The 19559-nt window shown below is 42.3% G+C and overlaps 1 protein-coding gene across 3 annotated transcripts in view; it reads left to right on the forward strand.

Annotated features, from left to right (window-relative positions):
- The window catches only part of LOC125466267 (leukocyte elastase inhibitor-like), a 68552-nt gene that overhangs the window by 30363 nt on the left and 18630 nt on the right, over nucleotides 1-19559 (forward strand). For all 3 annotated transcript variants that reach the window (XM_059641515.1, XM_048560565.2, XM_048560573.1), the window contains 2 exons: nucleotides 16983-17120; nucleotides 19400-19517. In XM_059641515.1, the coding sequence (XP_059497498.1) occupies nucleotides 16983-17120; nucleotides 19400-19517 (256 nt within the window). The remainder of the gene's footprint in view (nucleotides 1-16982; nucleotides 17121-19399; nucleotides 19518-19559) is intronic.

Genomic DNA, 19559 nt, shown 5'->3' on the forward strand with positions numbered 1-19559 from the left:
AAAGGGACGAGATGAAGGGTATCTGTTCGGCATGTATCTGTTTCTGTGCTTTACAACCCAGTGACTCTACGGCTCCATAATTGCCTGGGTCAAAAGACAAATTAGACTTCTGCAAAAGGTCCAAGCCTAAAATTAAGATGAACTGTCAGGCTATGTCTCCCAGTTTAAATTCTATAGATTCTGTGTTCGCATCCCCTCCTGTAGGTATCCAGTAAATCCACTTGCGTTTTCTTACAGGTGTGTTATATGTCATCAAAATCTCAGCATGTGTTGTGTCTTGTTCTGGAGCCTTCTATGACCCATTGAAACTTTAATGGGGCAGTTTTCCACCTCGGTCTCTGCCGGGGCTTTAACACAGTATCCGATCTGGTGCTGCAAACCCATGAGGGGAAGTGCAGCTCCTTCAGGCTGTGGGATGTATATCCAACTGGGTGTATAAAGAAGTAATGGATGGAATTTCCTCCACTAAACTTGGCTGCATGGTCTCTGTCAGCAAATTAACTACTGGTTGTCTTTGTGGTCCTTCCAGAAGCATGATCCAGGGTCTTGAGCCTGGCTCCTGTGGCAGTGCTAATGGCCTGGGTACCCTGCAGCCCTTTGTGAAGTGCTGTGTGTGCACATAATTGTAGCATTTCCCTTGCGGCAGCTGTTGCCTTGGACTTCCTTGCTGCTGATCGCCATCTCTCCCTGAGGGACAGGCATATGAAGATGGATGGTTCTGATTATATCTCACTTGTTTCAGTTGCCCCCGTCATTATGCCACGCAGGAGGGGGATTTGGGCCATTTTCCAGGTACATTTCTCCCTTGCTTGATTTGGGGTCCAATTAATGAATCTTTCTCCCAAGCCCAGGTTCAAGACCCTATTGAATAAAGAAATATTTCCAACTTTTCTTCCATGAGGCCTTTTTACCTCAGATTCTGTTTAAAGTCTGAGACACTTTCAAATATCTTACACATCCACCCAAATATTTTTGCACTGCACGATAAAATGTCATGAAAAAAACCTGTCCTACAACAATTCTTCCCCTGTTCTACAAGTTACATAGAACATTACAGCTCAGTACAGGCCCTTCGGCCCTCAATGTTGCTCCAACCCGTGAAACCAATCTGAAGCCCATCTCACTTACACTATTCCATTATCATCCTGGAGTCTGTGGAGATGTGGAGTCTGTGTGAGTGGAGTTGAGGAACCACAAAGGTAAAAAAAAACATAATAGGAGTTATGTACAGACCTCCTAACAATGATCAGGACCAGGGGTGCAAGATGCATCGGGAAATAGATAGGGCATGTCAGAAAGGCAAGGTCACAGTGATCATGGGGGACTTCAATATGTAGGTGGATTGGGTGAATAATGCTGCCGGTGGATCCAAAGAAAGGGAATTCATGGAATGTTTGCAGGATGGCTTTTTGGAACAGCTTGTGATGGAGCCCACAAGGGAGCAGGCTGTTCTGGACTTAGTGCTCTGTAATGAGCCAGACTTTATAAAAGATCTTAAAGTAAGGGAACACTTAGGAGGCAGCGATCATAATATGGTAGAGTTCAGTCTTCAGTTAGAAGGAGAGAAGGCAAAATCGGATGTAATGGTGTTACAGTTAAATAAAGGTAATTACAGGGGCATGAGAGAGGAATTGACGAAAATCAACTGGAAGCAGAGCCTAGCGGGGAAGACAGTAGACCAACAATGGCAGGAGTTTCTGGGTGTAATTGAGGACACAGTACAGAGGTTCATACCAAAGAAAAGAAAGATTATCCGGGGTAGGATTAGGCAGCCATGGCTGACAAAGGAAGTCAGGAAATGTATCAAAGAAAAAGAGACAGCCTATAAACTGGCCAAGAGCACTGGGAAATCAGAAGATTGGGAAGGCTACAAAAACAAACAGAGGATAACAAAGAGAGAAATAAGGAAGGAGAGGATGAAATATGAAGGTAGGCTAGTGAGTAATATTAGAAATGATAGTAAAAGCTTCTTTCAATACATAAGAAACAAAGGAGAGGCAAAAGTAGATATTGGGCCGCTCCAAATTGATGCTGGAAGGCAAGTGATGGGAAATAAGGAAATAGCTGAAGAAATTAATAAGTACTTTGCATCAGTCTTCACAGTGGAAGACATGAGTAGTATGCCAACAATTAGGGAGAGTCAGGGGTCAGAGTTGAGTATGGTAGGCATTACAAAAGAGAAAGTGCTAGAAATGATAAAGGGTCTAAAAATTGATAAATCTCCTGGCCCTGATGGGCTACATCCTAGAGTTCTGAGGGAGGTAGCTGAGGAAATAGCAGAGGCTTTGGTTGTGATCTTTCAAAAGTCACTGGAATCAGGGAAAGTCCCAGATAATTGGAAAATTGCTGTTGTAACCCCCTTGTTTAAGAAAGGATCAAGGCAAAAGATGGAAAATTATAGGCCGATTAGCCTAACATCGGTTGTTTGTAAAATTCTAGAATCCATTGTCAAGGATGAGATTTCTAAATTCCTGGAAGTGCAGAGTCCGATTAGAACAAGAGAGCATGGATTTAGTAAGGGGAGGTCGTGCCTGACAAACCTATTAGAATTCTTTAAAGAGGTAACAAGTATGTTAGACCAGGGAAATCCAGTAGATGCTATCTATCTAGACTTCCAAAAGGACTTTGATATGTGCCTCACAGGAGGCTGCTGAGCAAGGTGAGGGCCCATGGTGTTCGGGGTGAGCTATTGGTTTGGATTGAGGATTGGCTGTCTGACAGAAGGCAGAGAGTTGGGATAAAAGGCTCTTTTTCGGAATGGCAACCGGTGACGAGTGGTGTCCCGCAGTGTTCAGTGTTGGGGCCGCAGCTGTTCACCTTGTATATTAATGATCTGGACGAAGGGACTGGGGGCATTCTGGCGAAGTTTGCCGAAGATACGAAGATAGGTGGACAGGCAGGTAGTACTGAGGAGGTGGAGAAGCTGCAGAAAGATTTAGACAGTTTAGGAGAGTGGTCCAGGAAATGGCTAATGAAATTCAACGTGAGCAAGTGTGAGGTTTTGCTCTTTGGAAAAAGGAATACAGGTATGGACTATTTTCTAAATGGTGAGAAAATTCGTAAAGCAGAAGTACAAAGGGATCTGGGAGTGTTGGTCCAAGATTCTCTAAAGGTTAACTTGCAGATAGAGTCCGTGATTAAGAAAGTGAATGTAATTTTGTCGTTTATCTCAAGAGGGTTGGAATATAAAAGCAGCGATGTGTTTCTTAGACTTTATATAGGTCTAGTTAGGCCCCATTTAGAATACTGTGTCCAATTTTGGGCTCCACACCTCAAGAAGGACATATAAGCCCTGGAGTGTGGCCAGCGGAGATTCACACGGATGATCCCTGGAATGGTAGTTTTAACGTATGATGAACGGCTAAGGATCTTGGGATTGTGCTCATTAGAGTTTAGAAGGTTGAGGGGAGATCTAATAGATACTTACAAGATAACGTATCGCTTGGAAGGGGTGGATGCTGTGAAGTTGTTTCTGTTAGGCGGGGAAACTAGGACCCGTGGGCACAACCTTAAAATTAGAGGGGGTAAATTTAAAATGGAAATGAGATGACATTTCTTCAGCCAGATGATGAGCTTGTGGAATTCATTGGCACTGAGTGCAGCGGAGGCCGGGACGTTAGATGCCATCAAGGCAGAGATCGACAAATTCTTGATCTCACAAGGAATCAAGGGCTATGGGGAGAGTGCAGGGAAGTGGAGTTGAAATGCCCATCAGCCATGATTTAAATGGTGGAGTGGACTTGATGTGCCAAATGGCCTTATTTCCACTCCTATGTCTTATGGGCTTATGGGCTTATCCTTATGCTTATCCAATGACCATTTACATGCCCTTAAACTTGACGCGTCTACTACTGTTGTAGGCAGGGCATTCCATGCCCTTACTACTCTGAGTAAAGAACCTACCTCTGATAACTGCCCTCTATCTATCACCCCTTGTGTTAGCCATCACCAACTGAGGAAAAAGGCTCGCACTGTCCTCCCTATCTAATCCTCTGATCATCTTGTATGTCTCTATTGAGTCGCCTCTTAACCTTCTTCTCTCCAACGAAAACAGCCGCAAGTCCCTCATCCTTTCCTCACAAGATCTTCCCTCCATACCAGGCATCATACTGGTAAATCTCCTCTGCATCCTTTACAATGCTTCTACATCCTTCATATAATGCGGCGACCAGAACTGTAATCAATACCCTAAGTGCCGCTGCACCAGAGTTTTGTACAATATGACCTCATGGCTCCGAAAGTCAATCCCTCTACCAATAAAACCTAATGCACCGTATGCCTTCTTAACAACCTTATCAACCAGGGTGGCAACTTTCAGGAATCTATGTACATGGACACTGAGATCTCTCTGCTCATCCACACTACCGAGAATCTTACCATTAGCCCAGTACTCTGTATTCCTGTTACTCCTTCCAAAGTGAATCACCTCAAACTTTTCCACATTAAACTCCATTTGTCACCTTTCAGTACAGCTCTGCAGCTTATCTATGTCCCTCTGTAACTTGCAATATCCTTCCACACTATCCACAACTCCACCGACTTTATGTCATCTGCAAATTCACTAACCCATCCTTCTACGCCCTCATCCAGGTCATTTATATGGCAAACAGCAGTGGCCCCAAAACAGATCCTTGCGGTCCGCTACTAGTAACTGAACTCCAGGGTGAACATTTCCCATCAACCACCACCCTCTGTCTTCTTACAGCTAGCCAATTTCTGATCCAAACCGCTAAATCACCCTCAATCCTCGGTGTTTTCTGCAGTAGCCTACCATGGGGAAACCTTATGAAATGCTTTACTGAAATCCATATTCACTACATCAACCGCTTTACCCTCATCCACCTGTTGGGTCACTTTCTCAAAGAACTCAGGTTTGTGAGGCATGACCTACTCCTCTCATAAACCCTGTTGACCATCCCTAATTAAATTATTCCTTTCTAGGTGATGAAAAATCCTATCTCTTATAATCCTTTCCAACACTTTACCCACAACTGAAGTAAGACTCACTGGCCTATAATTACCAGGGTTGTCTCTACTCCCCTTCCTGAACAAGGGGACAACATTTGCTATCCTCCAGTCTTCTGGCACTACTCCTGTAGACAATGACGAGTTAAAGATCAAAGCCAAAGGCAATCTCCTCCCTAGCTTCCCAGAGAATCTTAGGATAAATCCCATCCATCCCAGGGGACTTATCTGTTTTCATTCTTTCCAGAATTGCTAACTCCTCCTCCTTATGAACCTCAATTCCCCCTAGTCTAATAGCCTGTATCTCAGTATTCTTCTCGACAACGTTGTCTTTTTTCTGTGTGAATACTGATGAAAAAATTCATTTAGCACCTCTCCTATTTCTTTGGACTCCATGCACAACTTCCCGCTACTGTCCTTGACTGACCCTAATCTTACTCTAGTCATTCATTAATTCCTGACATACCTATAGAAAGCATTAGGGTTTTCCTTGATCCTACCTGCCAAAGACTTCTCATGTTCCCTACTGGCTCTTCTTAGCTCTCTGTTTAGGTCCATCCTGGTTAACTTGTAACTTTCAAGCGCCCTAACTGAGCCTTCACACCTCATCTTTACATAAGCCTCCTTCTTCCTCTTGACAAGAGATTCAACTTCTTTAGTAAACCACAGTTCCCTCGCTCGACCACTTCCGCCCTGCCCGACAGGTACATACTTACCAAGGACACGCAGTAGCTGTTCCTTGAACAAGCTCCACATTTCAATTGTGCCCAGCCCCTGCAGTTGCTTTCCCCATCCTGTGCATCCTCAATCTTGCCTAATTGCCTTTCACCCAGCTATAACTCTTGCCCTGCAGTATATACCTATCTTTTAACCATCGCTAAAGTAAACGTAACCGAATTGTGGTCACTATCACCAAAGTGCTCATCACCCTCCAAATCTAACACCTGGCCTGGTTCATTACCCAGTACCAAATCCAGTGTTGCCTCGCCTCTTGGTGGCCTAGCTACATACTGTCAGGAAACCCTCCTGCACACATTGGACAAAAACCGACCCATCTAAAGTACTTGAACTATTGCATTTCCAGTCAATATTTGGAAAGTTAAAATCCCCCATAACAACTACCCTGTTACTTTTGCCCCTATTCAGAATCATCTTTACAATCCTTTCCTCTACATCTCTGGAACTTTTTGAAGGCCTTTAGAAAACTTCCAACAGGGTGACCTCTCTTTTCGTGTTTCTAACCTCAGCCCATACTACCTCACTAGCTGAGTCCTCATCAAGCATTCTTTCTGCCACCATAATACTGTCCTTGACTAACAGTGCCACACCTCCCCCTCTTTTACCACCTTCTCTGATCTTACTGAAGCATCTAAACCTCGGAACCTGCAACAACCATTCCTGTCCCTGCTGTATCCATGTCTCCGAAATTGCCACAACATCGAAGTCCCAGGTACCAACCCATGCTGCAAGTTCACCCACCTTAGTCCGGATGCTCCTGGCATTGAAGTCGACATACTTCAAACCATCTTCCTGCCTGCTGGTACACTCCTGCGATCTTGAAACCTTACTCATGACCGCAGAACTCTCAACCTCATGTACACTGGAGCTACAATTCAGGTTCCCATCCCCCCTGCTGAATTAGTTTAAACCCTCCTGAAGAGCATTAGCAAATATCCCACCCAGATTATCAGTAACCCTCTGGTTCAGGTGTAGACCAACCTGTTTGTAGAGGTCCCACCTACCCCAGAATGAGCCCCAATTATCCAGGCATTTGAATCCCTCCCTCCTGCACTGTCCCTCTAGCCATATGTTCAACTGCTGTCTCTCCCTATTCTTTGCCTCGCTAGCACGTAGCATGGGCAACAAACCAGAGATAATAACTCTGTTTGTTCTAGCTCTAAGCTTCCACCCTAGGTCCTTGAATTTCTGCTTACATCCCCATCCCTTTTTCCTACCTATATCGTTTAACTACCTAAGTGGATCATGACTTGGGGCTGCTCCCCCTCCCATTTAAGGATCCCTTTTGCCCTTAATATATTTGTAAAATCTCTTTGGAATTCTCCTTCCCCTGTTTGCCAAAGCTATCTCATGTCCCCTTTTTGTCTACCAATCAACATTTGTCTTATTCAAGATGTTCAAGTATTAAAATACTGGCACTCTTTGGATTCCCAAACCATTATATACTCAATATGACATTTTACCTGCAGTATTATGATTTATTTTCTTGTCATTACTTGTAGAATAGGGTAAGAGTTGTTGTAGGACAGGTTTTTATCATGGCATTTTATCCTGCAGCCCAAAAATATTTGTGTGTATGCTGTGTGTATAGAATGATTCCAAAAAAGTGTGGGTAGTACAAATAAAGAATTAAAACAAAATGCTAGAAATACTCACTTAGCAGTTCTGGAGGCATATGTGGAGAAAGATAAACAGAGCTAACAAATGGCATCTAATATGTGTCTGAACAATGTGGCCTGTGGCAAGATTTGTGGCAGAATCATGTGGGAATTCTGGTGAGATCTGTCTCAACATAAGGAGCAATTCACTCCATTTTTTTGTGCCTTTGCTGGGCAGCGAAGTGAGTTTCTTTCCAGGCAGTGGTGAGTTATCAATTAAGGGGTTTATGGATTTTGAACACTTCATTAATGGCCTCACTCACCTCTTTTAATATGTAGTATCCTACCTTATCAAACAAACTAAACTTTGAGAAATCTCAACTTGGAAATCAGAGCTATGTCTGGCTTCTGCTTAGCACTGGCTGCAAAGAACCTCAACTTTGTTCAGTGCCAAAGAGCATCTCAGGTTTTCATCCATTGCCTCTAGCTGAATGCATCTCTTGTCCACTGACAATGACATCAGTATTTGCTAATCCCTCATGACCATCAAGGCACCTCTCTGATTCCGTTGCAGGTTGCTTAGAACCCACAGCCTCACATTGCAGGGTACACTGGAAACTGGATTGAAAGATTACAGCAGAGACAGGCACTCAGCTCGTGGATTGGACCAGGTCTTTTTTTAGAGTTGCTCGCTTGCTGTCTTAGCATATGCTTACTTAGCACCTTCTACATTCTCATAGTATCCATATCTTGCGTTGCCGGTTGGCGCATTGGTTCTTCAGACAGACCCTAAAGCATGTCAGTACTGCTGTATTGCTGTGATTTATTGTGCAGAAATAGGCAGCCTCTTCGTCAGCAGGAATCTGTCTAGGTATGAATGGGGATACTTTAATGTCAATTCAACACAACACAAGCAGCATGACCCAGCTGCCTGTGCAGCAAGCACACTTCAAATGTATTCAACCAAAAGACCAAATTTGAAATTAGGTGGGGGCTAGTTTTTAATCCAGTCAAGTGGGGAAGGCCATTATCGGCCAGGGCACCCTAGTACTATCAGCCACGGGCACAGACCGCATGCGGTCCAGGGACTTGGCTACAATCATTGATCTGCTAAGGATGCTCATTGTTAGGGGACCTGTCTGACTGCAGTTCAAGGTGTGAGCAATGGTGCGTTTTGAATGACCACTTGGAGAATCCAGTCATTAACATTGTTTGTGTCGTCAAAGCTGCATTTCCTTCAATCATTTGGTGTTCTCTAGATACAAAATGCAGTGGAGAGATGGCACAGAAAACACACCGGCTATACGGAGTCAGAGTCACTTTGCTCCATGAAACACTGAAATCCATGTTTCCTGGACATTAGGACATTGAAGGGGAAAATGTATTAAGCATGTGTCACAACTCATTGGGGTAATGGTTTGGGAATCAAGCCCTGTGATTCCTGGAATCATCACAAAAACTACAGGTTTTAAAAGTCTGCAACATTCCCCAATGTTCCTGACTTTCAAATGCCATTTGATAGAAATCACAAAACCAGATTTCTGTACTGAACAGGAGTGACTAATTTTTACAAATGATTATACTCCAGCTTTAGGTAAACAGTTCTAAACTATTGCCATAAAACACTACTGGTTAAAACTAATCCCTTTACGAGTTCTCCCTTTTCAAAGTGAAGCAAAAGGGGTAAAATAAGATTTGGCTGGGAGTAAAATAATTGGAAAGACAGTGCAGTGGTCTTTGGTCCCAAGTACCATTGTTGAGATGCTCTTTATGATTTTCTGCTGGTAAATGTGTATTTTGCAGCCATCTTTCTCCAGATGCTTCCAGTGGTTGGTAAGACACACAAGTTGGTTTGTTCTCTTATTAAAAATCTGGACTATCCGTTAAAAGCCACAGCTACTAACAACTTTTACAGGAAAGATAAACTAGTTTTCTTCAGGTTTACAGTGAATTTTGATGGCAGATGATAGAGAGACCACATCTGAGCTGGGAAAGAACTGAACATTTCTCTGTCTTTCAGTAACTTGTTCTCAGTTCCAAGTATTCAGTTATTTGTGAATCAATCACATAGAGATGTTGTCAGGCAAAAGATGTCTGTCATTAATAACTGGTCACCAATCCATAGACTAATTACCTTCTTGCTGCTAGCAAAAGCTTCACAATCTAGACAGAGTATGCTGCACCATCCTGGCAGGTTGCATTCTGCAGGCAATGGGGCAATGTGATACATCATGAGGAGCTGGGAATGGGAGTAGTTGTCCAAGTAGATAGATGAGGACATTGAGCTGGATGAAGCTTGCTTTGTGGATGATGGAGCTCAGCTACATTAGACTGTACAAGGGCTGATTGACATTTGGTTCCAGTAAGGTGAGCTGGGTCCAGAAGACCATCATGGACTGTCAGTCATGATGCCAGCATTTGGCAGGTCTGAACTGCAGCCTCTGTTCATTTCCAATCTGTTCCATTTTGATGGGGTCAGTAAAAGCTCATATTTTGATTGTCTGATGCTCATTTTTATTGGTGTTTCCTTTCAGTATGCTAGTGATGAGCAGACTTGGGTTTTCATCGAACTGATGCTGATCCCCTCATTTTATACATTGTCCCAGCCATTCTTCAGTTTCAGTTAGCATTTAGAGAATGGCAGATGATGGCAGGAAATCCAGTTCATGTTTGTAACCGAAAACACTGGGATCCTTCTGGACACCAGGTACCTCCCAGAGCTTCCATTTCCCCTGTTACATTGCACTACCTTGACAGCACAGTTCCACCCATTCCATCATACGTGGAGATTCACCACATTGAAGTTTGTCTCCAGTTGTCTTTGTTGTACCCGAAACTTGACATTACACACAATGCTGCCCATCCTCCTCTACACTCCTCCAGTGGAGTCCACAGCCGTGGTTACTGTCAATAGCCTACCTTTCTCACTTATAGTTTACCATGCCTTTAATGCTGTTCTGCCTGCACACCAATATATTATAAGATTCCCCCTGTCGCTGCTGTTGTCCCCACCTCAATACGTGCCTTTGCTTTCCGCTCCACCCCACAGCTTTAACTGGCCCACCTCATTTTGGCAGTAACATAGTCCCACCACCTCACTTCCCCTGGCTGCACACTTTTCACCCTCCTGGTGCAAGCCATCAACATACATATTTGACCCCGACCACTGACTGACTTCAGGAAGTCCTGGACATGACTGATTAATTCCCTGACTGCCATCTTCACAGTTCTTGACTGATAATACACAATTCCCCTGACCACTTATGGGTGGTTCAGAAGTCAATGCATTAATAGGCAAGACAAGAACAGGTGTAAAGTGAGGAAATGCTAAGAGAGCAAGTGAGCAGCCCAGGAGAGCAGCCTGGTCCAGTCTGTGAGCTGGGTGTATGTCACAGTGCTAAAAGTGTCCTTGCTAAAGCTTACCAATACTAGTTACATGTGCACCCTGCAATGTTGGTCTTTACATCCTAAGTATCCTGCTATGTCTTGGATTGGAGAGGTGCCATGAGAAGAATCTTGACATATTGACAAATGTTTGATGCCAATTTTGGTGGCTGAAGACAGCTTGCAACTGCTGCCTATGGCTTGTGCCCTAAAATACTATTGCTTGGTGAGCAACATGGAAGCTCTTCGCATCTAGTTGCGAGCTGAAGTTACAAGATGCCTTCACTGATTTCCAGGTCAATTCTGTTTTGCTTGGTGGATTTGATATGATAAGAAGGTGGATGTCACTGGCGTGAAATGCACAGTTTAACAAGGTCACTAACAAGCAGTAATCGTCCTTAATATGTAATTCCCTGTTGCAGGTAAGGAAATTGCCTAAAAGATCTAAATTGCTTCTATTATTGAGATTGATCTTGTCTGACCTTGCATGTGATTATTGCCACAAATTCCACATTAGTCCAAGTTGTTCAGCCCCCCATACGACTCTGCTCCCATTTCTTAAATAGGTTGACCAATTGTTCTGGATTTTCCAGGTCTATCCCAGAATCTGGCTTTTGTCCCAGGTCTAAGTGTTGTTTGTCCTAGATTTCACTCATCCCTGGATCATGTGTGTCTGTGAGCTGTCCTCTTGCATCTTTGGCCCCTCAGCATAAGTCCAGCCCCCAGAGTGACAGTCCCCCACAGTGAAGTAAAAACCAAAATAACTGTGGATGCTGTAAATCAGGAACAAAAACAAAGTTGCTGGAAAAGCTCAGCAGGTCTGGCAGCCTCAGCTCGGAACTGAGGAAGGGTCACCAGACCCAAAACGTTAACTCTGTTTTCTCCTTTACAGTTGCTGCCAGACCTGCTGAGCTTTTCCAACAACTTTGTTTTTGCTCCCCATAGTGAAGTGTTCTTTATTATTACCCCCCAAAGTTTTTGATTCTACTCTTACAGGGAATATGGCTGCAACAGATGCTTGTGGAATTTGTGGAAGAAGCACTGCCTTCAGAAAATGTGCTCTAAGAGTCTCTGAAGAAATTCCAGAGACTTTGGTACTGAGGGTGGACAGGAGATAAGCAATCACTTTTCATGAGAGAAGTTTACACGGGCTTTAAAATAAGAGGTGATATTATCAATCGTAGGACACAGGCATTTATTTCCCACTTGCCCTTGAGAGTGACGATGAACTGTTTCGTCGAACCACTGCTATCCATGTACTGTAGGTGAACCCACTGTGCTATTCAGGAGAGAGTCCATGAATTCGGCCCAATCTATTTCTAAATTTCTTATCTATTCATTGTAACATACTTTTACATTATTTTAGTGTCATCTTCAAATTTGGCTATAGTACTTTCTATCCTTGCATCAAATTCATTAACAAAAACTGTAAATAGTTGGGACCCCTGAAGACCAAACCCTGTGCATCTGTATTAGTTACATTTTGAAGCAACCAGAAATAGGCACATTTATTCCTGACTGTCTTGTCTGTTTTCTGTTGGTTTGCCAATCCTCTATCTAATCTAATGAATTACCCCAATCCTATGTGATTTTACCTTCTGTATTAACCCTTTGTGTGGGACTTTATCAAATGCATTATGGAAGTCCAGATATACCATATCTATTGGATCCCCATTATCTTACTTTGCATATTAAATCTTCAAAGAACTCTAGCAAATTTGTCAAACATGGTTTATCCTTCATTAAACCACACTGCCTTCAGATGGATTGTACGTTGGCTTGTGTTTTGACCAAAATATTATTTCCTTAATAATGGATTCTAATAATTTCCCAACAACAGATGTGAAACTGATTGATCTGTAATTTCCCATTTACTACTTTTTTGAATAAGCTTCTTATATCAGAATTTTCCCAATTCACCAGAACCATTTCTATATCCAGAGACTTCTGGAAAAGTACAACCAATGGACCTACTATCTCTGCTACCACACTTCCTTTATGTCCCTAGGATGTTGGCTGTCAGGCCATGGGGATTTGTCTGCTTTCAATGCCAACAGTTTGCTTAGTACTGTTTCCCTAGTGATAATGGTTGTTCTAAATTCCTCCCTTTCTATAACATCTACACTAATTATTACTATTGGGATGGTACTAGTGTCTTCCATCATGAAAATTGTATAAAAATATTGATTTAGTCACTTCGGCATTTCCACATTCCATGCTAATAATGCATGAATCTCGTCCTCCAAGGGACCAACATTCACTTCAACTTCTCTTTTCCCTTTTATACACATGTTTCCTAATGTTCCAGCCTACAACTCACTTTTGGAACATGGTACACCTTGGTTTTTGCCTTTAGATTAGATTAGATTCCCTACAGTGTGGAAACAGGCCCTTCGGCCCAACAAGTCCACACCGCCCCTTGGAGCATCCCACCCAGACCCATCCCCGTATAACCCACACACCCCTGATCGCTAAGGGCAATTTAGCATGGCCAATCCACCTAGCCTGCACATCTTTGGACTGTGGGAAGAAACCAGAGCACCTGGAGAAAACCCACGCAGACACGGGGAGAATGTGCAAATTCCACACAGACAGTTGCCCAAGGCTGGAATCGAACCTTTAACTTTAATCTATCTTTTTAATATATCTTTAACTTTCTTGACTAGTCATTGATGCTTTGTCCCCCTTACAATCTTTCTTTCTTTTTGGAATATATTTTAGTTGGGAGCAATTGAGTATCTTTTCAGATATTTTACAGTGCTCATCAATTGCCCTTTCAGTCTGCCTGCCCATAGGACTAGATCTGTCCTCATTCTTATGTTAAACTGCAGAACACATGTGTGGGACTGCAGTTTCTCATCTTCCAAATGCATTTGAAATTCTGGCAATGTATGATTGCTCTACATGATAGTATTCTTTACTATAAGATCATTAATTATTCCGACTCCATTGTCCATTACAAATTCCAAAATAGCTTACTCCCTTGTTGATTCCCCAACATATTGCTCCAAGAAGCGATCTCTAATACATTCAATGAAATCTTTCTCAAAGCTACCCTTGCTAATTTGATTAACCCAGTCTATTATGCATATTAAAATCACCCATCATTATTGCTGTGCTTCCCTTACAAGCCTTCAGTATTTCCTAATTTATAATGCAGGGCTATTATTTGACTAGTTATAGATTATTGCTACCAAGGACTTATTTAGAACATAGACCATTAAAGCACAGTACAGGCCCTTCGGCCCTCGATGTTGTGCCAACCTGTCATACCAATCTCAAGCCCGTCTAACCTACACTATTCCATGTACGTCCATATGCTCATCCAATGACGACTTAAATGTACCTAAAGTTGGCGAATCTACAACCGCTGCAGGCAAAGCATTCCGTTCCCTCACTACTCTCTGAGTGAAGAAACTACCTCTGACATCTGTCCTATATCTTTCACACCTCAATTTAAAGCTATGCCCCCTCGTGCTCACTGTCACCATCCTAGGAAAAAGGCTCACCCTATCCACCCTATGTAACCCTCTGATTATTTTATATGTTTCAATTAAATCACCTCTCAACCTTCTTCTCTCTAATGAAAACAGCCTCAAGTCCCTCAGCCTTTCCTCGTAAGACCTTCCCTCCATACCAGGCAACATCCTAGTAAATCTCCTCTGCACCCTTTCCAAAGCTTCCACATCCTTCTTATAATGCGGTGACCAGAACTGTACGCAATACTCCAAGTGCGGCCGCACCAGAGTTTTGTACAGCTGCAGCATAACCTCTTGGTTCCAGAACTCGATCCCTCTATTAGTAAAAGCTAAAACACTGTATGCCTTCTTAACAGCCCTGTCAACCTGGGTGGCAACTTTCAAGGATCTGTGTACATGGACACTGAGATCTCTCTGCTCACCCACACTACTAAGAATTTTACCATTAGCCCTGTACTTTGCCTTCCGGTTACTCCTACCAAAGTGCATCACCTCACACTTGTCTGCATTAAACGCCATTTGCCACCTCTCAGCCCAGCTCTGCAGCTTATCTATGTCTCTCTGCAACCTACAGCATCCTTCGTCACTATCCACAACGCCACCGACCTTAGTGTCCTCTGCAAATTTACTAACCCATCCTTCTACGTCCTCATCCAGGTCATTTATAAAAATGATAAACAGCAGTGGACCCAACACCAACCCTTGCGGTACACCACTAGTAACTAGTCTCCAGGATGAACATTTGCCATCAACTACCACCCTCTGTCTTCTTTCAGCAAGCCAATTCCGATCCAAACTGCTATATCTCCCACAATCCCATTCCTCCGCATTTTGTACAATAGCCTACTGTGGGGAACCTTATCGAACGCCTTGCTGAAATCCATATACACCACATCAACCGGTTTACTCTCATCTACCTGTTTGGTCACCTTCTCAAAGAACTCAATAATGTTTGTGAGGCATGACCTACCCTTCACAAAACCGTGCTGACTATCCCTGATCAATTTATTATTTTCTAGATGATTATAAATCCTATCCCTTATAACCTTTTCCAACACTTTACCAACAACTGAGGTAAGGCTCACTGGTCTATAATAACCAGGGTTGTCTCTACTCCCCTTCTTGAACAGGGGAACCACATTTGCTATCCTCTAGTCTGGCACTATTCCTGTAGCCAATTATGAGTTAAAGATCAATGCCAAAGGCTCGGCAATCTCCTCCCTGACTTCCCAGAGGATCCTAGGATAAATCCCATCCGGCCCAGGGGACTTATCTATCTTCACACTCTGTAGGATTTCTAATACCTCTTCCTTGTGAACCTCAATCCCACCTAGTCTAGTAGCCTGTATCTCAATATTCTCCTCGACAACATTGTCGTTTTCTAGAGTGAATACCGTTGAAAAATATTCATTTAGTGCTTCCCCTATCTCCACTGACTCCACACACAACTTCCTACTACTATCTTTGATTGGCCCTAATCTTTCTCTCGTCATTCCTTTATTCCTTAAATACCTATAGAAAGCCTTAGGGTTTACCCTGATCCTATCCGCCAACAACTTCTCATGTCTCCTCCCGGCTCTTCTGAGCTCTCTCTTTACCCGGCCAATTCTTATTTCTACCCAGACTGACTTTTGTGCCTTGATCTCCCATGCTGGTGTAATTTCTCACTACAGCACTTATCTCTTCCTTCACTAATAAAGCTACTCTACCTTCTTTTCCCCTGTCTATACTTTGGAAATGCTGAGTATCCTTGCATATTCAATTCCCAAACCAGATCTCCCTGCAACCATGTCTCATTAGTCATGATTCAAATCAAACCCATTTGTCTCTACTTGTGCTGTTAATTCATTAATTGATATCAGCAATAGTAATTTTCTATAACAATTACTGATATGATAATAATTGATTATAGAAAATACTCTTCAAATGTACAACAGAATCAAACATTGCGATTATGAACAGTTTGATTTTGAGATTTAAATGTTGATTTATAGATGTGAATGGGCAGGTTTTGACATTGAATATGTTAGGGGACTCGTTGTTACGTGGCAAATGGTGATGGTTATAAAAGTCCATTTTAATATTTGCACAACTTAACCTGGCAGATTTAATGGCTGTTTAAGTATATACTGCACCTGGTAATGTGGTTGGCAATTTTGCCCTCAGCAGAACTGAAGCAAGTCATCTCATGTTGCTACTTTGCAGTAAATACTTGTGTAAAGTCTCCACTGAACAGGATGCTGCTGTTCAGCCAAAAGAAATTGAGCCAATCACACAAATGAGTGATCTGATACAGTTTCAGTGCTGGTGTAATGCCAGGGAGATAGATTGTATGTCCCAAAGAAAAGTTGACCAAATCAAATGATACATTCCTTTGATCATCTGGGGGCAGTGAGGTGACTGGGCTTAACATATTACAAACCTCAGAACGTTGAGTTGAGTGTTAGCCGCCATTCTGCTGTTGCATAAGATTGAAAATTTTATCATGACTGATTTCAGAACAATACTGGAAACCAAATCAACATTGCCAGTTGGATCTGTGATTAAGTAGCCAAGAATGATAATTAACAATTCCTGCTGTACTGCCCTGCCAACTATGCCCCAATCAGTCAGCACCATCTTCTCATGCTGTGTGAGATAGTGTTCTCTTTTTAAATTAGGTTTCTTGTGTCCCAACCCTGATGAATGCAAGATGAAAAACTATCCCATTTTAGCAATAAAGCTAGCTGGTTATCTATATGTTTGGTCAGCTGTCTAGTTTTTGATCAATTGGCTGAAGCCAACTTAACTCACAACTTTATTTTTATTTTTATAACAGGTTCTGCATTTTGACACACAAGGACACGTCCATCCAAGATTCAAGGAATTAATGGCTGCTATCAATGACCGTGACAAACCTTATCTGCTGAAACTGGCTAATTGTCTATTTGGAGAGGAAACATACACATTTCTCAATGTAAGATCAGATTGATGAAAATTTGTCACACTTACTGGACATGATACACCATTTTCAACAATTGTGTAACATTATGGCAACGTAAACTTAAAGGCAATGACATGGAATCTATAGTTTTGTAGTAGGTAAAATAACAAACCGCAAAATGAGAGGAACCAGATCAATTCATTCTCGCACCTAAGTTTGGTGCAAATACTACTTTTCAAGATAATAAATGCTTTAGGGATAAGAAAGTTTAAGACTTCATACATTGAATTGCATCCTTTTCTCATTCTGTTCTTCTGAAGCCATGCATTTTCTAACTGTGCTTATGACACATCAGGTCCGTGCACTGGAGAGCACATCGGTTTTGGCACATTATGTGCATCATTTTTCTGACTATTTAAGTAAATGAACAGAAAACAGGGGTAGCATGGTGCCTTAGTAACTAGCACTGCTGCTTCACAGTGTCAGGAACCTGCATTTGATTCCAGCCTTAGGCAACTATCTGTGTGGAGTTTGCACATTCTCCCTGTGTGTGCATGGGTTTCCTCTGGGTGCTTTGGTTTCCTCCCACAGTCCAAAGATGTGTAGGTTAGGTGGATTGGCTGTCCTAAATTGCCCATGGTGTCCAAGGATGTGAGGCTAGCTAGAGGGTTGGTGTGGACTTGGTTGGGCCTAATGGCCTGCTTCCACACTGTATGGATTCTATGATTCTAAAATCATGTGTGGCATTAGCCCAAATTTCTTGTAATATTTTAATCTGCAAAAATAAACTCTAGGATGTAAACATCTTTAAACTTTCATACTTGTGTCATATCTGCCATTAAAACCAATTCCGTGGAAAGATCCTCATACCTATGTGGAGTTCCAAGATTCCAACTGAGCAGTACTACAACAGGGAACATTCAATCATTAGAACAGCAGGGAGTACACTGTAGGTATTGAAGTGGCTGGCACATTTTGTGGTAGAAGTCCTCAAGGATCACTCTGCACCACAAATTTATTTCAGTCATAATTTTCGTGAGTGTGTGATACCTTGTTGTCGAACTGACTCTGTCTACACTTCACCATGTATAACAAAATGCTCAACTCTCTCAATATCCTTATAGGGGGCAGCACAAGAAGACGGAATTTTCAACTTCTTAGAAACTTTTGTTACTGAACAAAAATATTACCCAGCCACAATTCCAGTGGCAGAAAATATCATCAGAATGTTGGGGCTAATATTTTTAATCAGAACTTAAGGACTACTCCTTTTAGTTTGTTTGTATATTTGTATGGATATTGCACTGTTGTGGTGCATAAGGGCAACACAGTTTGTTTCAAAAATCTGGTTGTTGGTAATGGTATCTGTTATATTAAGGAATCCAAATCATTATCTTAACTGTAATATTTCAAGAAGTCAATATATACAGCATTGTTTTTATAGATATTTTTAATCAACCTGTTCAGACATGTTTTGATGTTTTCTTTTGAGACAGGTGAGACTTGAATCCACCATTTTAATAATTTTTATGGGGAAAACTCAAGACAAATGTTTCTGAATACTTAGTTTCTTCACTTAAATGTTGACCAGAATTCACTCAGTTGTCTGTGGAAAGCATTGAATTATGTAGACCACACAGCATATAAACCAGTCCATTGCCTTCTCTGTTAATTTCAGCCTATCAGCAAACCTTTTTTAATTCCTTTTAAATTTACCTATGTTCAAATGGCTGTCTTGTCAAGAAGTAAACTTTCTCCCATTTGCACTTAAAGAAGATTATCATTGATGTTAACAAAGTGTAGAGCTGGATGAACACAGCAGGCCAAGCAGCATCTTAGGAGCACAAAAGCTGATGTTTTGGAAGGGTCTAGGCCTTCGAAGTAGGGTGGCACGGTGGCTCAGTGGTTAGCACTGCAGCCTCACAGCGCCAGGGACCCATGTTCAATTCCAGCGTTGGGCAACTGTCTGTGTGGAGTTTGCACATTCTCCCCGTGTCTGCGTGGGTTTCCTCCGAGTGCTTCAGTTTCCTCACACAGCCCAAAGATGTGCAGGCTAGGTGGATCAGCCATGCTAAATTGCCTGTAGTGTCCAGGGGTGTGTGGGTTATAGGGGGATGGGTCTGGGTGGGGTGCTTCAAGGGGCAGTGTGGACTTGTTGGGCTGAAGAGCCTGTTTCCACGCTGTAGGGAATCTAATCTAAGATGCTGCTTTGCCTGCTGTGTTCATCCAGCTCCACACTTTGTTATCTTGGATTCTCCAGCATCGGCAGTTCCCATTATTTCTCTCTATCACTGATGTTCATTGTTTTTCAGAAATTCCAAAACTCTGTATCAGAGTTCTATGATTCACAGTTGGCTACTGTTAGTTTTCAAAGTCAGCCAGAAGCTGCCAGAAAAGTGATCAATTCTTGGGTAGATGACAAGACTGAAGGTAAATTGTATTTGATATTTATACTACTAATTTGAATTAGAC

This window comes from Stegostoma tigrinum, chromosome 2 (genome assembly GCF_030684315.1).
Source record: "Stegostoma tigrinum isolate sSteTig4 chromosome 2, sSteTig4.hap1, whole genome shotgun sequence".
Taxonomy (NCBI): Eukaryota; Metazoa; Chordata; class Chondrichthyes; order Orectolobiformes; family Stegostomatidae; genus Stegostoma; species Stegostoma tigrinum.